Raw genomic sequence first — 27,500 nt, 5'->3', positions numbered from 1 at the left:
CCATAAATGCAGGCATGACTCCATGCAAGCAGGCACGAGTCCAGAAACGCAGGCACGAGTCCAGAAACGCAGGCATGAGTCCAGAAACGCAGGCACGAGTCCAGAAACGTAGGCATGAGTCGAGTCCACAAACGCAGGCATGAGTCGAGTCCACAAACGCAGGCACGAGTCCAGAAACGCAGGCATGAGTCCAGAAACGCAGGCATGAGTCCAGAAACGCAGGCATGAGTCCAGAAACGCAGGCATGAGTCCAGAAACGCAGGCACGAGTCCAGAAACGCAGGCACGAGTCCAGAAACGTAGGCATGAGTCGAGTCCACAAACGCAGGCACGAGTCCAGAAACGCAGGCATGAGTCCAGAAACGCAGGCATGAGTCCAGAAACGCAGGCATGAGTCCATAAACACAGGCATGAGTCCAGAAGCACAGGCATGAGTCCAGAAACACAGGCATGAGTCCAGAAACACGGGCATGAGTCCAGAACCACAGGCATGAGTCCAGAAACACAGGCATGAGTCCAGAAACACAGGCATGAGTCCAGAAAGACAGGCATGAGGCCAGAAGCACAGGCATGAGTCCAGAAACACAGGCATGAGCCCAGAAACACAGGTAGGAATCCAGAAATACAGGTAGGCAGATACAAAAAAGGTAAATAAACACAAGCCTACAAAGCAGATGGGTGGGCAGGCAGTAACCACAAGGCAGGTTGACAGGCATGCAGTAATCCACAAGCACAGGCAGGCAAGTCAGCAGGCATTAGCTAAGCGGCACAGACAGTTGGTTAGGTAAATGTCCCACAGTTAGCAAGTAGACAGATTAGGTCAATGCCCAGAAGCAGACAGAAAGGCAGGCCGATGCCAAGCAGTCAGACATACAGCCAGATGCCCATCAGACAGACTGATGGCCAGAAGCAGACAGGCTGACAAGCAGACATACAAAGGCAGAGAAAATTGCTATGGCCACTTGCCAACTCTATGGCCCTTCAGGCCACAAAGGAGTTTCACATAACAACCAGTCTAAATGTACCAGGCTGTGAAAACCATCAATCCTAATTTTTAAAATTCATGTTAACGCTTCGAGTACATCCAAAATATCTCCACTCCCATGAGCATTTGTATGTTGTATGTTTTATGTTGAAAAAAAAAGGAAAATAGAAAAGGGGCCTGGGTGATCAGAGGAAAGAACTGAACTGCCCACGTTGTCCATCAAGTTCTGCTGTCATCAGTTTAAGTGCAAGCCAAGTTTGCTTTAACTTTCCCAAACATCCACACTTCTCCTCTTCTTTCTGCCAATATCTCCAACTCAAGAATCCTCAAAACTTGTATTGCACAGACTAAAACCCACATCTGAATCCCACTTATTCTCATTTATCTCGACTCCAATACCTTCTTCAAACCTCTTGTGGTCCTTTCCCAAACATGTGCTTATTCATTCTTTCAACCACCCAAAGTTACCCTCGTCAGATCCTGTGAACGTTCATCAGTATGTCAAATCCCATATCAAACCTACCCGTAGATAAGCGATGACAAAAGTGAGCATGTAGCCCCTCTGCCCATTGTCCTCTCCAGCTGCCAGGCCCCTGCCAAAAAAAAAAGATCCAAAGGTCAGAAAGCACTGCATAATCACCATCACCACCCCCCCTTCTTTCCCACTCCGGGCCCCAACAAGATTTCAAACGGCCGTCTCCTGCAGTTATAAATGTACTTCTTCCTGGTCACGTTTGCTGCCAAAGAAAATCACGCAAATACGAGCAAGGCACAAACAAAGTATTATAATCATTCATCACTGCAAAAATGACACCCCAGTTACAACCAGTCAGTTTTCATGCACAAACCCTTCCTTTGAATGCTTGAAAGAAAAAAAAAAATCTAGTTTCATTTCTGCTGTTTCAAGGGATATACTGTATCACTATAATTACAACAGAGACATTCACAATTAGATTCATAATTATTTCCCTTAATACGTGTGATGGGATAGAAATAAACTTCAAGAAAATTATTATTCATTGGCAATGTGACAAAGCAGCAAACCCGTTAATATAGAGATGACAAAATGAAACGGGAAGGAAAGCAAGGGTACATGTATTAGAAGTAAAAAAAAAAAACAATAAATATGGAGAAAAGAGAAAAAAAAAAGAAGCAAATAAATTCCAGAAATAAAATGGGTCACTGACATATTGAATTAGTATGGTGTTGATATGTGGTTGGGCTTGATAGGCCAAATGGCATCCTCCTGCATCAAAGTTCCTTGTCTATCCTTGTGCAAAATGTCGTAGCTTAATGGGACACCGGGTTGTATTTCACCAGGTGGTCTTCCTGTATTTGGCGCGACAAACATGTAGAAGCAAGCCGACAACATAACCAATAATCTTTTGTTCTAAAGTCAGAAGCTCATTTCACTAAAGCAAGCACATCACAGCACCAGCCACAGTTAAAGTGGCACCTCCAGTCTCCACAGGCACCTTGTTCAGCTGAATGCATGCCTCCAAAAATACACTAACCAGGAAATTAATGCTCCCCAGCTCAAATGCTCAAGTCATGCTCGCATTTGGCAGGAGGCTTGAAGGATCCTCATAGCATATGAAATGTTAGAGATGTGTATCGACCGCAAGAGGTAGACAAGTGAAATATATACCAACTTTGATTTGGTGGAAGACCTCTGTTGTAAAAACTGCAGTCTACCAAAAGTACAACTAAATTACGGAGAAACTCATTTGACCAGCCAAATGCCAGTTTTTATACCAGTTTTTAAAAGTTGCATTTCTATGTTAATGGTAACCGATCAGGCAAACTTTTCAGCTGTTTTACAAACCATCAAAGGTTGACGTTTTTAGGCAAAGTTTCAGAGAAATCAACTTGAGTATTTCAATTGCAATGAAAAATTCGCTGAAGAAAATACTGCAATAAAAATGGCCCAGGGGATAAGGGGAGAAATTATTTATGGTGTAGTTCGCTCTTTCCTTAAATATACGTGTTCAGATACGAGTGGTTTTGTATTTGTGTTAGTAGGAATTGTCGGGATCAATCAGGTACAAAGTTTTTCCCCCACTCATCTTCACCCCTCCCCTTTATCCGACAACAATTAAAATCCTATTTGGACGGTTACCCATTGGTTGCTCGGCTGGCTTGGTGTCCAATTGACTTTTAAAAGCAACTGGAATTTTAAGAGACCCAACAGTCTTGAAAGGGGAAAACCAAGATGCGTGCCGGTTGAAACCAGCGGCCAATATGATTCGAACCTCACTCCTTCCAGAACTCACCAGCCAATGAGAAAGAGGTGTGATGTCATACGTGGGCATATTAATTAGAATGACCAAAGCGGCCAACAGTGGTTCTGCACCCAATCCTCAAGCAATCTGTACGACATTCTGCACCAGACTCTGTGAAGTCCTTCAACAAGCTATTCACCACTGAGCATCCGTGCCTCCAGAAGACGGTCAGTGACCTTGGTTAAGATGTAACATGTTCCCTCACAGTGGGCATTTCGAGGACTGAGATTTCACAATAGCATAATGGGAATTGTTAACCTTCAGTGACATCTCGTACGGTGGCACTACTTGAAAGATTGATGGAGTTAAAGAAACTCAGGTGGATAAAAGGAAGATAGGTTTTGATCGGCCAAATAATCGGCACTTGATGATGAAAACGTCACCCGGCAGGCAGTCAATGATCTTACTGTTGAGTAGATCAACCATGTGATTAATTGTGGTTAAAATCGCACGAGACGCCAACCACTCAGAATATGTGTGATTGGACGGTTCTTCAAGTCTGGCATACACATGGTTAATGGTGTCATCTTCCGAGTTCACACAAAGAGCAATATTACTGTATTATGGCACCGAGGCTAATTTGTTACTCCCACGGTAAGAGCCTTAAACTCTCCCAGTAGTATGGTAGCTGTTCCTCAAAAAGTGACTTTTTGTTGGCTGACAGTACTTATTTGGTTTGTTGGTACCAATGTTTAGGGGAATATGTCAGCATTAAGGATTGGCCTGATGTAGTGGTCATTTATTGCCAAAGCGGTCAAAATGGCGATCCAAGATGGCTGCCACTGCCATTATCGAAAATCATACTGTTACGTTTGAGGGGGGGGGGGTATGCATTCAAAGGGTAATTAGGATGTTTAATTAGGTATGCCATGCTGTTCGAGTTTACCAGGATCTCGATGTAATAAGTAGCAATTCAGTGGTGATAAGTTGTCTAGTAAATGTTCATTTCTTCAAGGGGGAAATGATAATTGTCACGTAATTAGATAGGGACACGGGATAGGGTAAGTGTGTCTGCGTAAACCCCTTTTAGTAGTCCCTGGAGGCTGGCCGTGACGTCACAGGACAGGGCTGCGGATGGCTCCGCCCCGTGATCACGATTGGCAGAAGGCGACGGCGGTGGGCCAATAAACGGCTCGATTGGAAGTGACGAGGACAGGAGGATAAAAAGGTTCTGTTCGGGGTCGAAAAAGAAGAGGAAGAAGATCGGGACAAAAAGATTGTGTTTTTTTGGTGTGGAGGCTGTTGCGCGGGAAGCGTACTTGTTGTTGTGCTGATTCGATCGTGTTCTTCATCGTGTCTTGGAGCCTTGCTGAGCCTCGTGCCTCACCTTGGTTGGCTCTGGGGTTCTGCTGACTCGGAGTACGGGGTCGAACGGCGGGCGGACCTGCCTCCCTCTCCTGCTCGCAATTTGGCGCCAGAACTGGTTCCCTGGCGGCTGTGAGCGGACTTGGGCCAGGACCAGGAGGTCGACAGCACCACAGTTTCTCCTGCCCCCCCCCCCTGACGAGAGCAAGGCCAGCTCGTCCGACGCTGATCCAGGGACAGTTGCGTCCACACCACGGTCCAGCCTGACCACCAGAAGTAGCTACGTTTTGTGTGTGTGTGTGTGTGTGTGTGTGTGTGTGTGTGTGTGTGTGTGTGTGTGTGTGTGTGTGTGTGTGTGTGTGTGTGTGTGTGTGTGTGTGTACTTGGCGCCTTCGAGGGTTTGAGAATTGTATATTCATTGGAATTGTCTGTGTTTTCCCCACGCCCGATCCCACACCATCCCATCGAATCGCCCCGGATCCCTCTTCTTGCCGAGTCTTGTTATTTCTGGTTAATAATAAAAACAAATAAACATCATCAACTCAGTGAAAAGCTACTCGTGCCACCTTCCTCGTCCCGTTTGCGGTAGAGCGATTAGAACCGCCATGTTTGGGTTATAAATAAATAAACCGCCTCCATCGTTTCGGCTCATTCTACGTTGGCGGGACTGTTCAAGTCCTGTGGACATCACATTGGTGTCAGGGTGTTGGATGTTCGAACCCCTCTAAATTATATTTGGTATCGGGAGAATATACCAAGATTAAAATCTCGCCACGAATTGGAATATAAAATTACTACAGAAAAGCGCGCGAGCGCGGGAAAATTTTAGCGGGATTTTTCAAATTTAAATTAATTGGCGGCAAACGGGACTTCTGCACCATGGCGGATGTGCAGATGTTTGAGGAGGAAGGCCACGTGTCTGGCAGCGAGTCGGGGGAAGAAGGGAGAGATGGGGGTAGGGTTGGAACCTCCCCCATTCCGAGCGTGGACCGTGCTTCATCGCCCGTAATGGAGCCGGCAGCGCCGGAAACCGGCGCGATGTCAATCCAGACAATGTTGGAACGTTTAATAGGGGACATGAGGTACAAATGGCAAATCAATTCGTGACACAGAGGGCAGAAATGACGGCACAGAGGGCAGAAATGACGGCACAGAGGGCAGAAATGACGGCACAAATGGAAAATCAATTCGTGACACAAAGGGCAGAAATGACGGCACAGAGGGCAGAAATGACGGCACAGGGGGCAGAAATGACGGCACAAATGGAAAATCAATTCGTGACACAGAGGGCAGAAATGACGGCACAGAGGGCAGAAATGACGGCACAGGGGGCAGAAATGACGGCACAAATGGAAAATCAATTCGTGACACAGAGGGCAGAAATGACGGCACAGAGGGCAGAAATGACGGCACAAATGGAAAATCAATTCGTGACACAGAGGGCAGAAATGACGGCACAAATGGCAAAAATGACGGCACAGGGGGCAGAAATGACAGATCAATTGGGGGTAATGGGGGTACAGTTGGGTGCACGGATTGATTTAATGAGGGATGAATTGGGGGAAAAGATGGAGAAAATGAAAACTGAGATGCAGGAGTGTGTGGATGTTAAATTGGGAGAAATACAAAGCAAATTCGAGGATAGATTGGAGGAAACAAAGGTAGAAATTACATTGGAGGGGGAAAATATACGGAAAAAATTGGTAGATAAAATTGATGCAACGAACATTCGGGTTGATAAAGTGGATGAAAGCCTGGAACGTCATCGTGCCTGTGTGGATGCTCGTATGCAGCTGCAAGTTGAAGAGTGGGGAGAGCTGAGGAAGCAAGGGATGAATTTGGCGGAGGAGGTAAAAGGATTGGAGGCTCGTTTGGACGAACAAGATAAAATTATGAGCCAAGATGAAGTCTTGGATAAAGGCCTGGTAGAGCCGTCTTTTGTAAGTAGAGTGTCCGGGTTGGTTGAGGAGCAGCTACAAACTCGCGACGGAGCCTTGGAGGAGGTTGTGCGGTCCCAGAGGATCCTGCGGGAAGAGGTGAATCGGTACATTCAACGTTTGGAACAGGAGGCAAAATTGACCCATGAGACCCTCACCACAAAACATCTTTGGCCACAGTGGGCTCCGAAATTGGATACACAGCCACAAGGGTGTTTGATCCCTGGGCTGGATTCGGACAAGGGAGAAACTGAGAAGCGGGCCACCGTAAAAGTGATCCCCCTGGTAAATTTCGACGGGTCAGGGAGCATTGAAGCTTTTCTGACGCAATTTGAGTGCATTTCCCGACTAAACGGGTGGAATGAGCGGGAACGTACAGGGAATTTGGTGGCAACGTTGCGGGGACCAGCCGCAGATGTGTTAAACATGATCGCGGAGGGGATGTTGACCAGCTCCCACATTTGCGAGGCGTTGAGCCGTCGGTTTGGGTTCGCGGCAAACTGTGATCTGGTGCGGGCCCAGCTCCAGCACCGCAGATTAAAGCCGGGTGAGACAGTGCAGGAGCTGGCACAGGACATTTACCAATCAGTCAGGATCGCGTATCGGGACCTAACAGTGGAGGCATGGGACAGACTGGCACGAGAGAAATTTTTAGCTGCTCTTCCTGACCCTGAGGTCCGAGCGCTAGTGGAGCTACAGGATCCACCCACCGTGCACCGAGCGGCCGAGTGCGCGGCCAGGCTGGCCTCGTGGAGTCGGATGCCCGAGAGGCCATCGGTGACGATCCGACAGGCGGAGATCCAGGATCAGGGAGGGGGGCTGGGAGAAATTGGCATTACCCAAATGTTTCAGGAAATTTGTCAGAAACTGTCAAGTTTGATAAAGGGTAATCCGGTAGTTAGTGCGCCAAAGCGGCGGGGTCCAGCCCAGCCAATAGAGCAATTCGATTATGGCCGAGGGGGTCCGGAACCGGAAGAGACATTTCACCGATACTCACGGGGGCCTTTTATGGGGAGTTGTTTCCGGTGCGGGCGAAGAGGACACATGCAACGATATTGCCGGTACCCGGCGATGGAGGGACCCTCCAATAGACTTTTAGACTTGGAGAGGGTGAATCCTCCTGCTGAACCGCCAGGTCTATCCGAGATGCCCTTTCATAGGTCGGGTCCGGAGATCACTGTCGGGGGTCGGGAAAACTAGATTGGGCTGAGCATAGAGGGCCATGCTCGGCTGCTGTGATTGTGGTGAAGTGCCCTCCTTTGGTGGAAAAAAATGAATTGTGGGAAAATTGGCATGGGTTTGTAAGTTCTGCTGGGTTTTAGAGTGACAATCGGGACAGTGGGTAATTGGTAACAAAGCGGGCACAAGTGGCTGTCCAATGGCTGGTGCGTGGATCGGGTGAGAAGTGCTGTGTGAGTTGTTTTAAGTTAAAAAGTGAAATGTATGGTGCACACATTGATTTTTTATTGGACATGGTGTGGTAACATGGAAGGTCATGGTCGGCGAAGTGTGAGAAATGCAGGTGTCACATGTAAGGCCGATGGGGTGGGGGAGTCATGTGGGTTTTGTGGGTGGGGATGATGTGCTTGTCCACAGGGATTGCTGAAGCTCACGGTGAGCGTGAATTGCGACCCCCTTCAAGGAGATTCACCACCTGGTGGCTAATGGTGACAGTGTCTGGAGGCAACTGGGAGAGGGTCTGGTTGGGCAACCAAGGCGGGAAGGACCTTGGCGACCCAGGAAGGCCAGAGGAGCCAGTGAGACCACTTCCAGAGTGTTGTACGGGATTAGAGCTGATGGCTACCAGGGGGGAGGGAATCAAAGGGAGCGGGGCGGAGAAACGTCCGGGTTGGATTAAAGCTTACCTGTGGGCATGGTTGCACCTGAGATGCCCCCATCATCTTGTGGTAACCCACCCCACGGCCATGACGGGATTCAGCTTGCATGATTAAAATGAGGACCATGACCTAGAAATGTGATGATGACCATGGTGTGAGTGTTGTGAAGATATATGAGTCCCACTCGATCCCGCACAACTTGACATGTGCAGCAAGGGCATGATGTCCGCATAATTTTGGGGCAAGCAAATTTGAAAATTGGCTCCCCAGGTAACGCTGGGTCTATTAGCATCCACTAGGGGAGGCGGTCAAGTGTAAATATCCTGTGAATAGTGTCGTTAAGGCTTAGAGTAGGAATGTAAAGTATGTGTTGTGTTTTTGTGGAACCTTTTGTTTCCACTCTCCAGATCACTGGAAGAGTGTTGGGCAAGAGCGATGATCCAGAAGATGGAGTGCAACTTCGCTCAGTGCTCTCATGTGATAAAATAAAATAAAAAAAATATATATAAAAACGAATGATTGTTTAGGCGAGGATAAGGCCATAAGGGGGTAGTACATTAAGCAGGATAGGTAAGTTAGCTGCGACTCGCTGCCCATTGCCCCTCCTACTTTATTTCGTTAGGTTAATTAGGTGTGAGTCAGTAAGTGTTAAGGCTGGTACGGTTGCGCCTGTGATATACCTTGCAGGAGCTCCGGTACCAGAGGAGGGGGCAGTGTTATGTTTGAGGTGGGGGGTATGCATTCAAAGGGTAATTAGGATGTTTAATTAGGTATGCCATGCTGTTCGAGTTTACCAGGATCTCGATGTAATAAGTAGCAATTCAGTGGTGATAAGTTGTCTAGTAAATGTTCATTTCTTCAAGGGGGGAATGATAATTGTCACGTAATTAGATAGGGACACGGGATAGGGTAAGTGTGTCTGCGTAAACCCCTTTTAGTAGTCCCTGGAGGCTGGCCGTGACGTCACAGGACAGGGCTGCGGATGGCTCCGCCCCGTGATCACGATTGGCGGAAGGCGACGGCGGTTGGCCAATAAAACGGCTCGATTGGAAGTGACGAGGACAGGAGGATAAAAAGGTTCCGTTCGGGGTCGAAAAAGAAGAGGAAGAAGATCGGGACAAAAAAATCGTGTTTTTTTGGTGTGGAGGCTGTTGCGCGGGAAGCGTACTTGTTGTTGTGCTGATTCGATCGTGTTCTTCATCGTGTCTTGGAGCCTTGCTGAGCCTCGTGCCTCACCTTGGTTGGCTCTGGGGTTCTGCTGACTCTGAGTACGGGGTCAAACGGCGGGCGGACCTGCCTCCCTCTCCTGCTCGCAATTTGGCGCCAGAACTGGTTCCCTGGCGGCTGTGAGCGGACTTGGGCCAGGACCAGGAGGTCGACAGCACCACGGTTTCTCCTGCCCCCCCCCCCCCGACGAGAGCAAGGCCAGCTCGTCCGACGCTGATCCAGGGACAGTTGCGTCCACACCACGGTCCAGCCTGACCACCAGAAGTAGCTACGTTATGTGTGTGTGTGTGTGTGTGTGTGTGTGTGTGTGTGTGTGTGTGTGTGTGTGTGTGTGTGTGTGTGTGTGTGTGTGTGTGTGTGTGTGTGTACTTGGCGCCTTAGAGGGTTTGAGATCTGTATATTCATTGGAATTGTCTGTGTTTTCCCCACGCCCGATCCCACACCATCCCGTCGAATCGCCCCGGATCCCTCTTCTTGCCGAGTCTTGTTATTTCTGGTTAATAATAAAAACAAATAAACATCATCAACTCAGTGAAAAGCGACTCGTGCCACCTTCCTCGTCCCGTTTGCGGTGGAGCGATTAGAACCCCCATGTTTGGGTTATAAATAAATAAACCGCCTCCATCATTTCGGCTCATTCTACGTTAGCGGGACTGTTCAAGTCCCGTGGACGTCACAATACTTTGTGTATGATGAAAATCATACATAATCATGAAGTATGTACAGCAGGCAGTGGAACGCCTTGGGCAGGCAAATTCAGTGATAACATTTGATGAGGCTATATATGCTAAGGGAAAGGAAATCCAGTGGCGAAGGCCAGATGAGTTCAAGGCAACTGTACTTAGACTTGGAGGCTTTCACATGGCAATGGTATTCCTCGCAGTCATTGGAAAACGACATGCTGAGAGTGGGCTGGAAGATATCCTGATTGAGTCCAAGGCATTTGGACCTACCACTGTTGATGCAATCATGCGTGGTAAAATGTACAATAGGTCAATACGAGCTCATAAGATGGTCTATGAAGCCATGCAGAGACTGTTGTGGAAAGAATTTGGAGACTGGTGTCTGAAAAATGAAGACCAGGTGACCTTTGATTAAGAGCTGGTGACTGTACTTGCACAAGAATGTGCCAATGCAGTCTCTTCCAAAGTCTTAGAGGCTAGCTCACAAAGTATGAGGAGACTTTCTGCAGCTATGGGCGAACTGGAAAGAACATTAGAACAGTTTACAGAGTATGGTACATCAAAGTCAGCAACATTTGCCTTTTGGAGGGAATACATTGTTATGATTGAAATTCTGCTGCAATTCATTCGTGCTGAGAGAAGTGGCAACTGGACCATGCATCTGGCTGCTGTTACAGAAATGCTACCATACTTCTTCGCCTATGACCATGTCAATTATTCTCAATGGGCGATGGTATATCTTGCTGATATGAAACTGTTGCCCACAACTGCACCACTTGTCCATAGACAATTTCTGGAGGGTAACTTCAGTATCAAAGGATCGAGCAGCCCATTCAACAAGGACTGGTCAGATATGGCTTTAGAACAATCAGTGAATCGTGACTCCAAGACAAAGGGTGGTGTAGTTGGATTAACACAATCACCAACTGCCCTCGTGAGATGGTTCCTGACTGCTAACAAGCATGCAGAGGCTGTGTCTGCAGTAAAGGGCATGTGTGACGTTGATGAAGATAGAAGAGCAAGGAAACACAAAGAGTTTGGAACTACAAGAATGGCACGGGATGAGAGAGATGTTGAGGCTATCACATCCATAATTATTAAGCAGATGGTGGTTCCATTTCAAGTGGATACCAACAACAATGAAAGCAGATTAGTAAACATTGCAACATGGGTACTGGCCAGCCAAAAAGTGGAGCAAGACTTACTGAATGCAAGAAAGACAGGAAAAGAGGCTGCAAAGCTATTTGCAGAGGAACAAATGAACACTACTACCAAGAGTGTCTTTGATAAGATCACAAAAACAAGCTCCAGACATGTAAAATAAAGCAAGTAGTTGATAAAAATGGAAAGGCCAAGACTGTCATATTAGAACGGAATCTATTTGCTCGAATATTGATTGTTGCAAAGGGTAGAAGGGTTGACATACAGGAGTTGCTTTCTTATGAGCTGTCGAGCATTCCACAGTCCCTTGCAAGAATGGATGGTTCCTTGCTGAAAACAGTCAAGGCTCAGCTACTGCATCAGCTTGAGACTAGTTGCAAAATGCTGGATGTTCTGCCACCATGTTCACCAAGCAGCTGTAGCTGGTTTATTGATGCCATGGCACTTCTTCAGATGATCAAGAAGAGTGACGCAAAAACCTTTAAAGACCTCTCTGATACCATGCTACATTCTGCACTGAAACCAATAAGGGATCCAAACTCTCTCTTCCTCTTATGTGGTGACTTCAATTGTCATCACGCCAGTTGGCTAGGTGTGGGTACCTCTCCCACCTGCCATGGCACCTCAGCAAAAGCTTTCTGCGACTCATTGGGACTGACTCAATCGGTCAACTTTCCGACCCGGATCTCAACCAATGGTACTCCATCTCTTCTGGATCTGATTTTGACAAATTTCCCTGACAATATCTGCTGCTCTTCCTTCGCTCCAATTGGTTCTTCTGACCACATCCTTGTTAAAGTGGACATCTCTCTGGCTGTTATCAGAGAACCACCTCACCGCCGACGAGTCTGGCATTTCACTCAAGCTGACTGGCAGGGTCTCCGAGCAGCCATCAAACTTACAGACTGGTCTCCTATCACTACTTTCTCAAACATCAACTCATCCTGGGAATTCTTTCAAAGAAACTTGCTCTCCCTCATGCACAGATTTATCCCCTCTCGTGTTCAGTTGTCTTACCCTTCCTCCCGCCCTTGGTTTACTGAAGCTTGTGGCGAGGCAGTTGTCCTGAAACAACTTGCTCTGCCTCATGGAAAGCAAACCCAACTGAGGGCAATCTCAGTTCTTTCCACAAAGCTCGGAACAAGTGTGTATCTACCCTCAGGAGAGCCAGAAAACAACATCTTTCTCATCTCAAGTCTGAACTCTCAAACCTCTCTCCCTCCTCAAAATCCTGGTGGCGTTTAATCAAATCTGTTTCTGGTGTATGTTCCCCCTCCATCCCCTCCCTTACCTCAAATGGCCGCACTGCTGATTCCACACGTGATAAAGCTGAATGTCTAAACTCGGTGTTTGCAGCTAAATCCTGTGTCCTAAACCCATCACTATCTCTACCCACTTTACGCAGTCGCACCCAACTGTCCCTGGACTCTGTATCCTTTTCTCCTGACAAGGTGGAGAACTTGCTTTCAAACCTCGAGTCAGATTCTGCAACCGGTCCAGACGGCATCAGCCCACGTGTCCTCAAAGCCTGCTCTTCTGCTCTTGCTCACCCTCTCTCTGTTCTATTCACCCTCTCATTTGCCCAAGGTCATCTGCCATCTGCTTGGAAATCTGCTAACATCACTGCCCTGCATAAAAAAGGTGCAAAAACAGATCCCTGTAACTATAGGCCAATCAGCCTTCTCCCAATCATCAGCAAGGTGATGGAATCCATCATCGCTTCAGACATGAAATCCTTCCTCTTCTCCAATGGCTTGATTTCCAATCATCAATTTGGTTTCAGACCAGGTCACTCTACCCTGGATATGCTGCTTCTGCTCTCCCATCAATGGATGGAGGTCCTCAATGCCAGACAGGAAATCCGAGCCGTATCCCTGGACATATCACGTGCTTTTGACACAGTCTGGCACCCTGCCCTGCTCACCAAACTCTTTTACTATGGTATCCAAGGCCATCTCCACTCATGGCTCGCAGACTTCCTCTCCTGTCGCAGTCAACATGTGGCCCTAAATGGAGTTCTTTCATCCCCTCTTCCTGTGCAGGCTGGAGTTCCTCAAGGTAGCGTTCTGGGCCCTGTTCTTTTTCTGGTTTTCATCAATGATCTCTCGGACTCTCTGGAAAATCCTCTATTTCTCTTTGCCGACGACTCCACCCTCTACCGTACCATCTGTCATCCCTCAGACCGGCAAGCAGCAGCTTCTTCGCTTACTGCAGATCTGGATAAAATCACAAACTGGTCCAACACGTGGAACATGTCTTTCAATCCAGACAAATCTCACACTCTCACTATGTCTCTTCGAAAGGACCGTTTACAAAACCCCCCCATCCACTTTCTCAACAATCCTCTGGAAGAAGTCTTTTCTTTCAAGCTTCTGGGTCTCACTATCTGCCATGACCTTTCCTGGGAAAGTCACATTTCCAACCTCGCCTCAAAAGCCAGTCGCTGACTGGGAATCCTCCGTCGTGCAAAGTCCTTCCTCGGCCCTCTTGAGCTCCTGACCACTTACAAAGCTTTTGTCCGTAGCCTGATGGAGTACTGCTCTCCCCTCTGGGCTGGTGCTCCTGCCTCCCACCTTTCTCGGCTTCACGCTGTCGAAACCAGGGCATTTAAGATCATCGGCATCTCCCGCAATGAAGCTGAGTCTTTGGGCCTCTCACTCAATCACCGCAGGTTGGTCGGTGGTCTTTCTGTCTTCTACCGACTCCTCCCCAGCCTTGCCCCCCCTGCTCTCTCTGCGATTTGTCCCCACCACATTTCCACAGGGCGCTCAAGGTCCACCAACAACCCCCTTCTGGTAAAACTACCAAAATCACGAATCACTGCTCATCTTCACTCTTTCATTCCTCTTTTTTTTCCCGCCTTTGGAATAAACTTCCTCACTCTATTCTTTCCCATTCTTCCCTCCAGGCTTTCAAAACAGCTGTTCACCACCACCTCTTATCTTCCCCCATCCAAATCCTTGATCTTTTCTACCCCCGATAATCCACCCAAGCCCACTTCCTTCAATTCTCCTGCTTTCCTTCCTGAAAGTCCCTGTAATGTCCATCTTCTCTTCGCCATGTTCCCCGTCCCATCCCCATCCCTCTCCCTTCCACAGTTCACCTAATGTGTCTGTTCCCCACTGTTTTGTCCCTTCCACTCCCGCCCCTCTTGTCTCATGCCTCCTTGCTGTGAGTTGTGTGTTAGCTCTCATACGAGCCTCGACCAAGGTATACAAAAAAAAAAAAAAGGATGGCATGTGCAATCAGGTTGATGTAGTCTTCGATAGATATGATGAGGAGCATTCCATTAAGGCGCTGTCACATCTTGACGATTTAGCCAGCAATGGCAACGTATAAAAATGTATGTAAAACGTTGGTGTACGCTGAAATTTTGATGTTTTTTTTAAAGTTTTGGTCGTATTCATAACGTGTTGGTCGTATGCATAACGTATTAGTAACGGGCACACAACGTTTCGTTGTGTTATAGATAACTTATACCATCGAATGCTTAGCCTGTTGTCGGCGTTCACAACCTCTGCCCAACGATAGTTTAACTTAGGCATAGCGCGCTGCACGTATCGCCAACGAACTCGTGGCGTAGCCTGTTAAAAACCTGCCGCACGCCGATTTAAATCATAACCGCCTGAAAATTGAAAGTGTCAACCACGCAGTCACACCTTGACGATTTAGCCAGCGTATGCCGACCTATGAAAAATTTGCCGAACCAAGCCGGCACACGTCGAATACGTTATGGGTAAGTTGTGTATACGTTAAGAGCACGCTGAAAAACGATGAAGTATGCTGTCATATTTCGTGATACGTCCAGTACGTCGTGAAATTTCAAGCATGATGAAAATTTTACGACGTACTCGCCGTATGGTTCACACGTTCCGCTACGTGGGGAATAAGTTGTCGGCACGATATGCGATCGTTGACACACGTGGACACAAGTTCCTTGTAAGTTACTCATAAGTCGAAACACGTCGAGGTAATGTTCAGCATACCCGAAACTTATTTTCTCCGTCAAGGCACATTTTCTTTTTTTCTCCTTGGCTCCGTGAGTGCACGTGACGAAATATCTGAAGTTGTTGTTGTTGTTGTTTTTTTTTAATTATTATTTTTAGTCCATCACGAATTTTAAAATATATTCGGACATTTGCTTTTAAGTTTTGACGTCGACGTGACAATATCCTCAAACAGAAAATATTCACAGAGGAGGAACTAAGAATAAGACATGAGCAAACTGAAGAGGCAATCGGACGTGACGTAACAGCACGTGACGAAATATCGGAAGTTATTGTTTTTTTTTGTTTTTTTTTAAGGCTGCCAATACGCCATTATACGGTAGCTGTAAATTAGAAACACGTTCACTAAGTTCTGTGGTCGTCCGGAAGACGTCAATCAAATACGTCTACAAACGTCAATATGCGTTGGAGGTACGTTACACGTAGGTTCAAACACGTTACTCATAGGTTAGAAATAAGGTTTGGGTACGCTAAGCATTACCTCGACGTGTTTCGACTTATGAGTAACTTACAAGTAACGTTCCTCAACGTGTGTCAACGATCGCATAACGTGCCTCAACGTGTGTCAACGATCGCGTAACCTGCCCACAACACGTTACTCATAGGTTAGAAATAAGGTTTGGGTACGCGAAGCATTACCTCGACGTGTTTCGACTTATAAGTAACTTACAAGTAACGTGCCTCGACGTGTGTCAACGATCGCATAACGTGCCTCGACGTGTGTCAACGATCGCATAACGTGCCTCGACGTGTGTCAACGATCGTGTAACGTGCCTACAACACGTTACTCAAAGGTTATAAATAAGTTTCGGGTACGCTAATCATTACCTCGACGTGTTTCGACTTATGAGTAACTTACAAGTAACGTGTGTCGACGTGTGTCAACGATCGTATAACGTACCTACAACTTATGGCCAGTGTAGCGGAACGTGTGAGTCATACGCTGGCATACATCGAAACATTTCAAGCATGCTAAAATTTGAGGACAACTGCAAAGTACAAAGATTAAAGCCAGCGTACAACGACGTATGGCAGTGTTTTTCAGCGTGCTCTCAACGTATACAAAACTTACCCATAACGTATTCGACGTGTGTCAGCGTTTTAGACAAATTTTTCATAAGTCGGCATACGCTGGCTAAATCGTCAAGGTGTGACAGCGCCTTTAAGGCCAGCGAAAGAACTAGGCGTCAGCAAGTCCAAGGGATGAAGATTGTTAAATCCAAGCCAAGCCAGCCAATTCCCAAGCAACTCAACAAATTTCTGCAAGATGGCTCAAACAAAGCACAATTAGCGGCATTCATCAGTGAGGACTGGTGCCGTCATGCTGGACAAAAACTATGGGAAGGACAGACCATTATAGTCTCGGGTGGATTCAAAGATCGCCTTCTTGCTCGCCAGATTACCCAGGATGGTGTTATAGATCGGCCAGATTTATCTGCATCACACGAGGAAGCTGACACAAGGCTGATTCTGCATGCAAGCCGAACGGCAGTACAGCGAATCGTCATTGCATCACCTGACACAGATGTTGCAGTCATTTGTATTTCTCATGTTGCTTCATTAACTGCCAAAGAAGTTTGGTTTCGGACCGGTGTGAAAGATCATGCAATATTTATTCCTCTGCATTCGACAGCACAGGAAATTGGTCCACTTTTTTTGTATACCTTGTCAAGGCTCGTATGAGAGCTAACACACAACACACATCAAGGGGGGCATGAAACAAGAGGGGAGGGAGTGGGAAGGACAAAACAGTGGGGAACAGAGGCATTAGGAGATCTGTGGAAGGGAGAGGGATGGGACGGGGAACATGGGGAATAGAAGATGGACATTACAGGGACTTTCAGGAAGGAAAGCAGGGAATTTGAAGGAGGTGGGCTTGGGTGGATTATCGGGGGTAGAAAAGATCGAGGATTTGGATGGAGCATGATAAGAGGTGGTGGTGGACAGCTGTTTTGAAGGCCTGGAGGGAAGAATGGGAATGAATAGAGTGAGGGAATTTATTCCAAAGGCGGGGAGAAAGAGGAATGAAAGAGTCAAGGTGAGCAGTGATTCGTGATTTTGGTAGTTTTACCAGAAGGGGGGTGTTGGCGGACCTTGAGCGCCCTGCAGAAAAGTGGTGGGGACAAATCACAGAGAGAGCGGGGGCGGGGGGGGGCAAGGCTGGAGAGGAGACGGCAGAAGACAGAAAGACCACCGACCAACCTGCGGTGATTGAGTGAGAGGCCCAAAGACTCAGCCTCATTGCGGGAGATGCCAATGATCCGAAATGCCTTGGTTTCTACAGCGTGAAGCCGAAAAAGGTGGGAGGCAGGAGCACCAGCCCAGAGGGGAGAGCAGTACTCTATCAGGCTGCGGACAAAAGCTTTGTAAGTGGTCAGGAGCTCAGGTGGGCCGAGGAAGAACTCTGCACGATGGAGGATTCCCAGTCGGCGACTGGCTTTGGAGGCGAGGTTTGAAATGTGGCTTTCCCAGGAAAGGTCATGGCAGATAGTGAGACCCAGAAGCTTAAAAGAAAGGACTTCTTCCAGAGGATTGTTGAGAAAGTGGATGGGGGGTTTTCTAAACGGTCCTTTCGAAGAGACATTGTGAGAGTGTGAGATTTGTCCGGATTGAAAGACATGTTCCACGTGTTGGACCAGCTTGTGATTTTATCCAGATCAGCAGTGAGCGAAGAAGCTGCTGCTTGCCGGACTGAGGGATGAACAATGGTATGGCAGAGGGTGGAGTCATCAGCAAAGAGATATAGAGGATTTTCCAGAGAGTCGGAGAGATCATTGATGAAAACAAGAAAAAGAACAGGGCCCAGAACGCTACCTTGAGGAACTCCAGCCTGGACAGGAAGGGGGGATGAAAGAACTCCATTTAGGGCCACACGTTGACTGCGACAGGAGAGGAAGTCTGCGAGCCATGAGTGGAGATGGCCTTGGATACCATAGTAAAAGAGTTTGGTGAGCAGGCAGGGTGCCAGACTGTGTCAAAAGCACGTGATATGTCCAGGGATACGGCTCAGATTTCCTGTCTGGAATTGAGGGCTTCCATCCATTGTTGGGAGAGCAGAAGCAGAATATCCAGGGTCGAGTGACCTGGTTTGAAACCAAATTTATGATCAGAAATCAAGCCATTGGAGAAGAGGAAGGATTTGATGTCTGAAGTGATGATGGATTCCATAACCTTGCTGATGATTGGGAGAAGGCTGATTGGTCTGTAGTTGCAGGGATCTATTTTTGCACCTTTTTATGCAGGGCAGTGATGTTTGCTGATTTCTAAACAGATGGCAGATGACCTTGAGCAAATGAGAGGGTGAATGGAACAGAGAGAGGGTGAGCAAGAGCAGAAGAGCAGGCTTTGAGGACACGTGGGCTGATGCCATCTGGACCGGTTGCAGAATCTGAGTCGAGGTTTGACAGCAAGCTCTCCACCTTGTCGGGAGAAAAGGACACAGAGTCCAGGGACAGTTGGGTGGGTCGAGAAAGTGATGGGTTTTGGACACAAGATTTAGCTGCAAACACTGAGTTTAGCATTCAGATTTTTCACGTGTGGTATCAGCAGTGTGACCATTTGAGGTAAGGGAGGGGATGGAGGGGGAACATACACCAGAAACAGATTTGATTAGATGCCACCAGGATTTTGAGGAGGGAGTGAGGTTTGAGAGTTCAGACTTGAGATGAGAATGATGTTGTTTTCTGGCTCTCCTGAGGGTAGATACACACTTGTTCCGAGCTTTATGGAAGGAACTGAGATTGCCCTCAGTTGGGTTTGCTTTCCATGAGGCAAAGGCAAGTTCTTTCAGGACAACTGCCTCGCCACAAGCTTCAGTGATCCAAGGGCTGGAGGAAGGGTATGACAACTGAAGACGAGAGGGGATAAATCTGTGCATGAGGGAGAGCAAGTTTCTTTGAAACTTGTCAGTCAGCAGTCAGCAGTGTCAGTCAGCAGATTTGCATGCCAGCAGTTGCCAGCTTTCCATGCCCTGACAGGATGCGACTCCACAAGTGCCCTATCAGGAAGAGGCAAAACAATACCATGGAAATTAATCAAAAAATGCCCAGAACGGTTTGAAGGGATAGCTTAGGTTGGATCAGAGCCAAGCCTATCAGATGATGCATTCCACTGTGTAGAATTGTTTACCATTGCCATGTATGATCCAACTACCAGAGTCACTGAAATTAATAAGTTAAGATATCAACTCTTCTGCGAGAAGCAAACCAAGACTGAAGCCCTGTCCCCTACAGCTGATGCACTCAGGCAGCATGCCATGCGAGCATGTTATCAAACATATGCTTGGCGAAAGGCTGTCGTTGCAAAGCCTATCATGCCTTCACCAATTGGTTTTGGGTGGAGCACAGATGATGATGACCACATTGAACCAGTGCTGATGACCCAGGAGCCAGCACCAATGGCAGGGTTGGGGTCAATTACAATTACATCCTCAATTACGAGGTATCAATTACAATTAAATTACAATTACAAAACTTTTGAAAATTTCAATTACAATTAAATTACAATTACGCCCCAGTACAAATTTTTCAATTACAATTATAAATTTTCAATTACAATTAAATACAATTATGCTCGCAAAAAAATTCAGTTACAATTATCAATTGTCAATTACCATTGCAATTAGCACACATTTATTTCCTCCCACAAAACAAAAAAAAAATACAAGAAATTTGAATATGGAACTTTATTTACATCAGTATATATTTACATGATCACAGACATTTATATATAAAACTTTATTTACATATATTTACATAATCTTAGATAAATTCTTATCACATAATATCACATGGCTTAATATGACTGAGTGAAGTCGATATATATCTAGCTGTCGAAAGGTGCATTGCACCGAAGGAACATCAGTTCCTCAAACCTGGCATCGGAGAGGAGACATCTGTCTGGCCTGAAGACTTTTCCCGCCGTGGAAAAGAGTCGCTCCACAGGAGCAGAAGAAGCTAGTATGGCCAGAAAGTGATGGGCTAACATGGCCAGCTGGGGAAATGAGGTCCGGTTCTGCTTCCAGTAGGTGAGTGGGTCGGAGTTTTCTGGTGCTGCAGGATCAGCCAAGTACTTGGGTACTTGAGTCTGTGCTTGGCAGGGAGTGACAGCAGGTGTGGATGAAGCCATAAACCTGAACAGTTTAGACTTTTTCCTGGGTGGGGAGGCTGCCTCGCTGGTAGGTGAAGGAAGCAGTGAGGACACCTTGTCCTGCAGAAGGTTTGTGATGTTCTGAACATCCTCGGGAGAACACCACCCAAGCAGTTGGTCTGGGGGCTCGGATCCGTGGACATCCGCTTGTTGCGAGCGACATTCGTGCTTTTGACACTGTCCTCTCGTCCATGAGACATCACCAAGTACTCTGTCTTGCATGCATGCTCTCTGTCTGTCTTGTTTGCACGTTGTTCAAGGCATATCTCGGTAGCGACCCCCTCAAAACCTGTAGTCCGTGGTTCCCTTGTTACGAACGGGTTAAAGATTGTTAATAAAAACATTGTCGTGAATGTTTTGCTTGTGTTTTGTTCCCCGAGGTTCCCCAATAAATCTGGTTGGTTCGTATGAAGTTGCCGCTATGGATCAATTTGTGTCGCGTCGAGGAATGATCCGTTCGATTGGCTTATAAAAACCAAAATGGTTACAGACTAGCAGAAAACGCTCGGCATCTGACACAACCAGTCTGTAACCGGGGTTCTATTTCCCTTACTGGTAAGGTACGAGGATTACGTTGGTATCGCGATTGAAGACGCGTGACCTGAGGCCTGTGCCGAGCCGGCCGGTGTTATAAACCCCGGAGATGGTGGTGGTGAGGGTGGCGCCAAGAGTCGGGTGAGAATCCCGCCACCCCGGATCTGCAACAATATCATCAATAATATTGTTGGTCTTTATACATGTATGTCGTATTTGTAAAACCACATTGAAATTGAAAACACTGTGTAATTGAAACGTAATTGATTATTTAATTGATTTATTACTTAAATTTCAATTACACGCATATTTACCAGCTTTCAATTACGATTCAATTACAATGACGCTGTAATACAAAATTTTCAATTGAAATTAAATTACAATTACCCCGGTAATTGTAATTAATTATCAATTACGTAATTAATTACGTAATTGACCCCAACCCTGACCAATGGCATTGACTGAATTGACAAGATGTCTGTGCGACCCAGAAAAATCAGCCTGCCAAGGCAGATGTTCGTGTTTAAAGCAGCAGCATGCCTGCACTCAGGCCTGCAAATGTGAAGGTGGTAATTCTTGCCAAAACAAATTCTCAGCAGCGGTAGACAATGATGATGCTTCAGACGATGACTTGTCAGAACTGAGTGACTCTGAGACAGAGACAGAGTAGCTTGATAAACACTTGAATGTCAATATTGTTTTGCGTCATTGACACTATCAGTTTTAGGGTTCCATATGATTTCTGCAAATGGGTATCTGAATTTGAAGTTCCATTCAGAAAATCCTGCCCTCTATAATTGTGTCTAGCTAATATTTCCAAAGTTATATGCATTCAATTGATCAATTTGGTTTATCAAATAACGAGTTCATTTATCACTGATGTTGGTTGATAAAATTGTGATTAATTGTTCATGCGTGACATAATCTGGAGATTTGAGAAACCTCTGCTGCTTCAAGAAATCAAGAGTTTTGCAACAATTTGCTGTTATCATTTTTCTCATGAATGGATATTCAGAACACTCTATCGAGAATGCATGAAATCTCGTATCGGATACCAGGATCGGAATTGCTCTACAATAATATATAGCCAAATATCCATTCATATTGTTGTGAATTCGCGCCAGCCGGCGTGCGGACGGCCACGTAACTCGGATCGCGGCACGTCGCCCACCGGACAGACAATTCAGTCGTGACCCTCCGGGAACTATTGCCCGGAGCCAGTCATGGGTGGGCCTTTCGACCTCACCACAATCGTGCCAATCGGCCACCCGCCGAGGATAGGGTTGTTCGCCAAACTCGACCTACCTAAGTACCCACGCGGATGGTAAACCGGGCGATCGTACCTCGCCGCAGGTCGACTCCGGACATGAGCCGCTTGGTCCGTACTATCAGGATAACCGAGCGGTGTTATCGTTGATCTCGACGGTTCAGATTATTTAGCGGGCGTTTTGCACCCACTACGAATCCTTTACGTGAAGTAGGATGGAGAGTCAATTAAAAGGAAAGACGAAGCGAAACGGGAAAACAGTTCACACAATGCACATTTATTTCCCGGCACATGGAAAGCACGTATATACAGCCATACAGTCAAAATGCACATAAAGCAACAACGACGCAGAGTTAATACCGACTACGCACACACACGGTAACACTTATACAGTTTTACTTCACAGACGGTGCCAACACACATTTACACAAAAGCAAAGGAAAGAAGCCACCCTCATAGACAAGGAGGCAGACAGGCCTGTAGGCCAAATGTGCGAGGGACCTAGAGGAGCGGCCAGGTCCGCGAGACCGGGGGGGTCCTACCCGCGTCCTCGTGACGCGTTGGTGGGCGAGCCGTAAATGTGGCCGTGCGGCTGTGCCCCGACTCCGTGCTCCTTGGCGGGTTTCGTTGCCACGACGTTTGGGGTGGGGTGGGAACGGGGCCCCCTTTTGCACTATCTCAGCGCGGGGGAAAGGGGTAATTGTTGATGCCCTGGGGTGAGGGAAATGGCTGGCTGGCTTGGGTCCCGCAACGAGACGAGCGATCCCCCACACCGTAACCTCGTCGCCGACCGCCGTCCTTCTCGCCTCGGACCCGAGCTCCCTTGCCTGCAGTTCCACCGCACGCACTCGCCTCAACTTCACCAACGCAACGCAACGCGTCCCCAACAGCCACTTCTCGACGCCCCTCTCCAGGCAACTCCAGAACTCAACTCTTCCTGCAACTCTTCTCAGTCCTGCACTCTCCTCACCCGACCGACTTGACTCTGCCACTCCCCATTTAGCCTTGCGCTTGCCTTTTTATAGGCGGGAAGGAGAAGCCAAAATGCAAATTCCAGGATCAGAATGCGACTGGAGGCGGGGCCACGCCGCCCCCCCGGTCAGCCATTGGTCGGGCAAAAATGGGCGTGAACCTCTCCTGATCCCAAAACCTGCACAAACGGAATTCACCTACACGCGCCTGGAGGCGGGGCCAAGCCGCCCCACACTCGCCAATTGGACGGAGGAGAAGTGGACGTGTAGCGTTTTTGATCCGAATTTTCCCTCGGAAAGGCCGCGATTCACGCTCACGGCTCGGTGCGTTTGGCACCAATCGCCGAACGGGCCCGAGACAGCCCGACGTTCAGTGTTCACAGGTGGTGCGGGAATGGCCATAGAAGGAGAGAGGTGAAGGTGGTGGAAGGTTTTCGGTGGTGATTTGATGGTTATGGTGCCATTTGGGAATGGCGGTGATGCGATGATGTGGGAGCGTAGATGGTGGTGGTGGCGTGGTTGTTGTGCGATGGCGGTTGAGACGTGGTTGGTTCAAAATAAAGATAGAATAGAAAAAATGGCTAACTCAAAGCGTCACAGCCCGGATGAATCACATAAATTCCCTCTATACAACGGGTTTGGGCTAACTACACATGTACTTGGAGATATCTCACCTACAGGCCCTTTATGGTGTAATGCGAATTTCCACAGCCGTAACAATATTTTCATTTCGAGTAGATGCAATGCTATGCAATAAATAGAATTCTCTTAGCATATGGACTATACTGATTACCGATTAACTATTGGAATTTGTTTCATGTATGATATCACTATTTGCAATACCATGCCAATCATGTCATTCCAGCACCGTCACGATGATGAATACAATAAATAATAAAATTATATTTGAGTTAATATAAATGACTGTGTTTGGTTTCTCTGATGTAATTATCAAAATGTGCCAAAATAAGCATTAACGTGTTTTTATGATAACTGGTTGCACCTCTAAATCTACAATGATCACTATTTAATAACATACCCAAGATTAAGTGCGTACGGCCTCAATTAAAGGATTACTAAGTTATGACACTTGAGTACCAAGGTATGAGAAAGTTTTTTTTATAATGGTGGAATAGGTCATTTTTGACCACCTAGAGTTTAGCCATAAATCCAAACACCCTATCATATTGCAAATGTCACTAAATGGGGTTTTGAATCACTGAGCCTAATATTGTAGTAACGGTCTCAGAAAATTTATTGCAGCATCATTACATACAGTAGGTATATTATCATAAAATTGACATTTTTTCAAAGGCGGTGGCAGCTATCTTGGAAATATGGCCACCCATTGCCCAGTTCATTACACAAACATGACCATAGGATATCTTTCCCCAGATATAGTGGGTATAGCCACAATAATTATAATGCTATGACACTCGAGTACCGAGATATGAGCAAAAATGTATTTTTCAGTAATGGTGGCATGGGCCATTTCTGTCCCCTAGGGGGGTCCAACCCCAAAACCAAATTACCAATTGCATTTGCAAATGCCTTTACATGGTTATTTGAATCACTGAACCTGATTTTATGGGAGTCACGTCAGAAATTATGTTTCAGCATCATTATGTAGGCCAATAATCATAAAAATTAGCATTTTTATCAAAGGCGGGGGTGGCCATCTTTAAAATATGGCTGCCCATCACCCAGTTTAGCATGCAAACATGACCATTGGATAGCTTACCCCTGATATAGTGGGTATAGACACTGAAATTATCTTCCTATCTTACTCTAGTGCCGAGTAGTTTATAAAAGAATGATTTTTGATAATGGCGGTGGTGGCCATCTTGGATCGTCATTTTGACCACTTTGGCAATAGATTTGACCTCCACATCAGGTCAATTCATAATGTTGACATATTTCCCTAAACATTGGTACCAACACACCAAATAAGTACTCTCGGCCGACGAACTCGAAAACTCGCAGCCTTTTGAGGAACAGCTACCAGACCACAGGGGGGAAAAAACAAATTTGGTCAGGAAATCCGGAATGCTGCATCGATTGCTGCAGAAAAAAAACTAGAGTAATTTGACAGCGCGCGCAGTCGACGGGTATGCCTCCGCTCTCCCGCATAAACACTTGAGTATTGACATATTTGAACCTTGACCTTTATCATATCTGGCCCAAAATCTAATCAGTTAATTGCCCTGTCTAACTTTACCTTTGTACCAAGTTTGATGAAATTCTGTCCAATATTTCTTCAGTTAGGGCGCAAACAGTAAAATTTCAGAGTTTGACCTTGACTTTTGACCCTTGACCTTTATCACATCTGACCCCAAAATCTAATCACTTAATTGTCCTCTCTTACTTTACCTTTTTACCAAGTTTGATGAAATTCTACAATTTGCTTCTTGAGTTATCGCGTAAACGAAAATCCGGACGGACAAACGGATGGACGGACAACCCGGAAACATAATGCCTCCGGCACCCTTGGTGCATAGGCATAATAACCGGAGGCGGTCTGAAGGTGAGGCCGAAGGAATGAAGCCGAAGGCCTGCAAGTACTGCGTCAATGGAAGGCCCGTGACACCTATCCTTTTGAGATTTGATGATTATTTTAACAATCGTTTTGTTTGTGGTTCACACTGAACTGAAAACACAAAGGAAGGGCATAGCGATTGTGAATATGACAGGTTTGACGATGTGTTCGATCTAAACTGCATGGAAATATAAATGGCAGAATGTTTGAGTCAGCCTTTCTATGCCGTAATGACATCCCAGCATGAGACAGACAGACAGATGGACAGACAGACAGACAGACAGAAAACTGTCGCTACTTTAATATATAGATGATAATACTTGGAAAATGTTCTCAAGTAATGGTGAATGAAATATGTCTCATAATATATGACCTAAAGGCTCTTATTTGTCTACATGAGGACATTGGTTTGGTGTCTTTGTAACAATAACTATGAACTTCAATCTATGGCAGAAACATACTTCTCCAGAAATATCTCAATACCTTTGATGTTACTCTCGACTCAAATAAATATAGCCTGGACAGTATTAACCATTTCCAAGAAATCAGAGCCTGAGTTCCATCTGGTGCCCAACTGCATGAAAAATCTGTCATTTGATCTCCAGACTCATGGTGATTTCATTTCTTGCAGTCCTTTTTAAAACATGAAAACCAAAGATTTTACAGTGAAATTTTGCATTGACATAAGAAGATCACATCACTGAGGTGTTATGAAATATTAGACAAATTGCTGAACTTGTAAAATGACATCAAATAATTGCAGTTGCAAAACCTTTGGCCTGAGTCCCCAACATTACAACAATGTGTGAGAACCATGGTCCTTTCTAGTGCTGCGCCACAGAGCAAAAATCAAATAAATAAATAAATTAATAAGAAGGGGGGAGGGGGAGTGATAATTTAAGACGAAAAAGAACCTGGCTTGAGTTGCAGCATCGATCATTTACCTTTCTGGATTCATTGGAGTGATGGAAATAACCTCGTGTTGGAGGTTTGAGAGTATGAGCACAGCATGGAGTAAGTAAAAGGGCACAGCTGGGGGGGGGGGGTGGATGAATGAGCATGCCGATGCTCTCATGTTACCCAATAGATTCGCTCTGCAACCTTTCCTTGCCTGGAAGCAATTGAGACATGGGGTTCTGCACTACGTTTCAAATCCCAGACCGCCTTGAAGGGAGGCAATGCAGCAACCATATCCAAATTACTGCCACATTTGATTTGTAAAACCACGAGTCTTCTTCACAAATGAGGAGTGATCATAGCAACTCAAATGTACACTCCTCCCACTGCCATTTCAGCATGAAAAACCCCAAAAATAATCCACCAAGACAATCATGAACATTATACAATTGTGCATCGACACTCGTTTAACACAATAAAGCATGGAGAATACGACAAGGAAATGTATCACTGATGACATCTGAGAATGATCTGAGAGGGGGTGATGGGCTGATATACAGTGACGATAGAAAGTCCACACCCCCTTTCAAAATTTTCACCTTTTCTTGCATTATAGCCTGGAATTAAATTGCATTAAATCAGACTTTTTCCACCGTTATTTACACATCGTAATCCACAACTTTCAAGTGAAAAACAAATTCTACAAATTTCAGAAAATTAATT

General features: G+C 46.3%; 1 protein-coding gene across 4 annotated transcripts in view; it reads right to left on the bottom strand.

Annotated features, from left to right (window-relative positions):
- AGPS (alkylglycerone phosphate synthase) overlaps positions 1 to 27,500 on the bottom strand; it is a 334,856-nt gene that overhangs the window by 102,534 nt on the left and 204,822 nt on the right. For all 4 annotated transcript variants that reach the window (XM_085869957.1, XM_085869958.1, XM_085869959.1 and 1 more), the window contains exon 15: positions 1,508 to 1,577. In XM_085869957.1, coding sequence (XP_085726083.1) covers positions 1,508 to 1,577 — 70 coding nt within the window. The remainder of the gene's footprint in view (positions 1 to 1,507; positions 1,578 to 27,500) is intronic.

The sequence above is a fragment of the Eptatretus burgeri genome, chromosome 2, assembly GCF_056783735.1.
Source record: "Eptatretus burgeri isolate ZD-2024b chromosome 2, Ebu_testis_v1, whole genome shotgun sequence".
NCBI classification, from domain to species: Eukaryota; Metazoa; Chordata; class Myxini; order Myxiniformes; family Myxinidae; genus Eptatretus; species Eptatretus burgeri.
The sequence above is the reverse complement of the archived record's forward strand: the minus strand, read 5'-3'. Positions and strand labels throughout refer to the sequence as shown.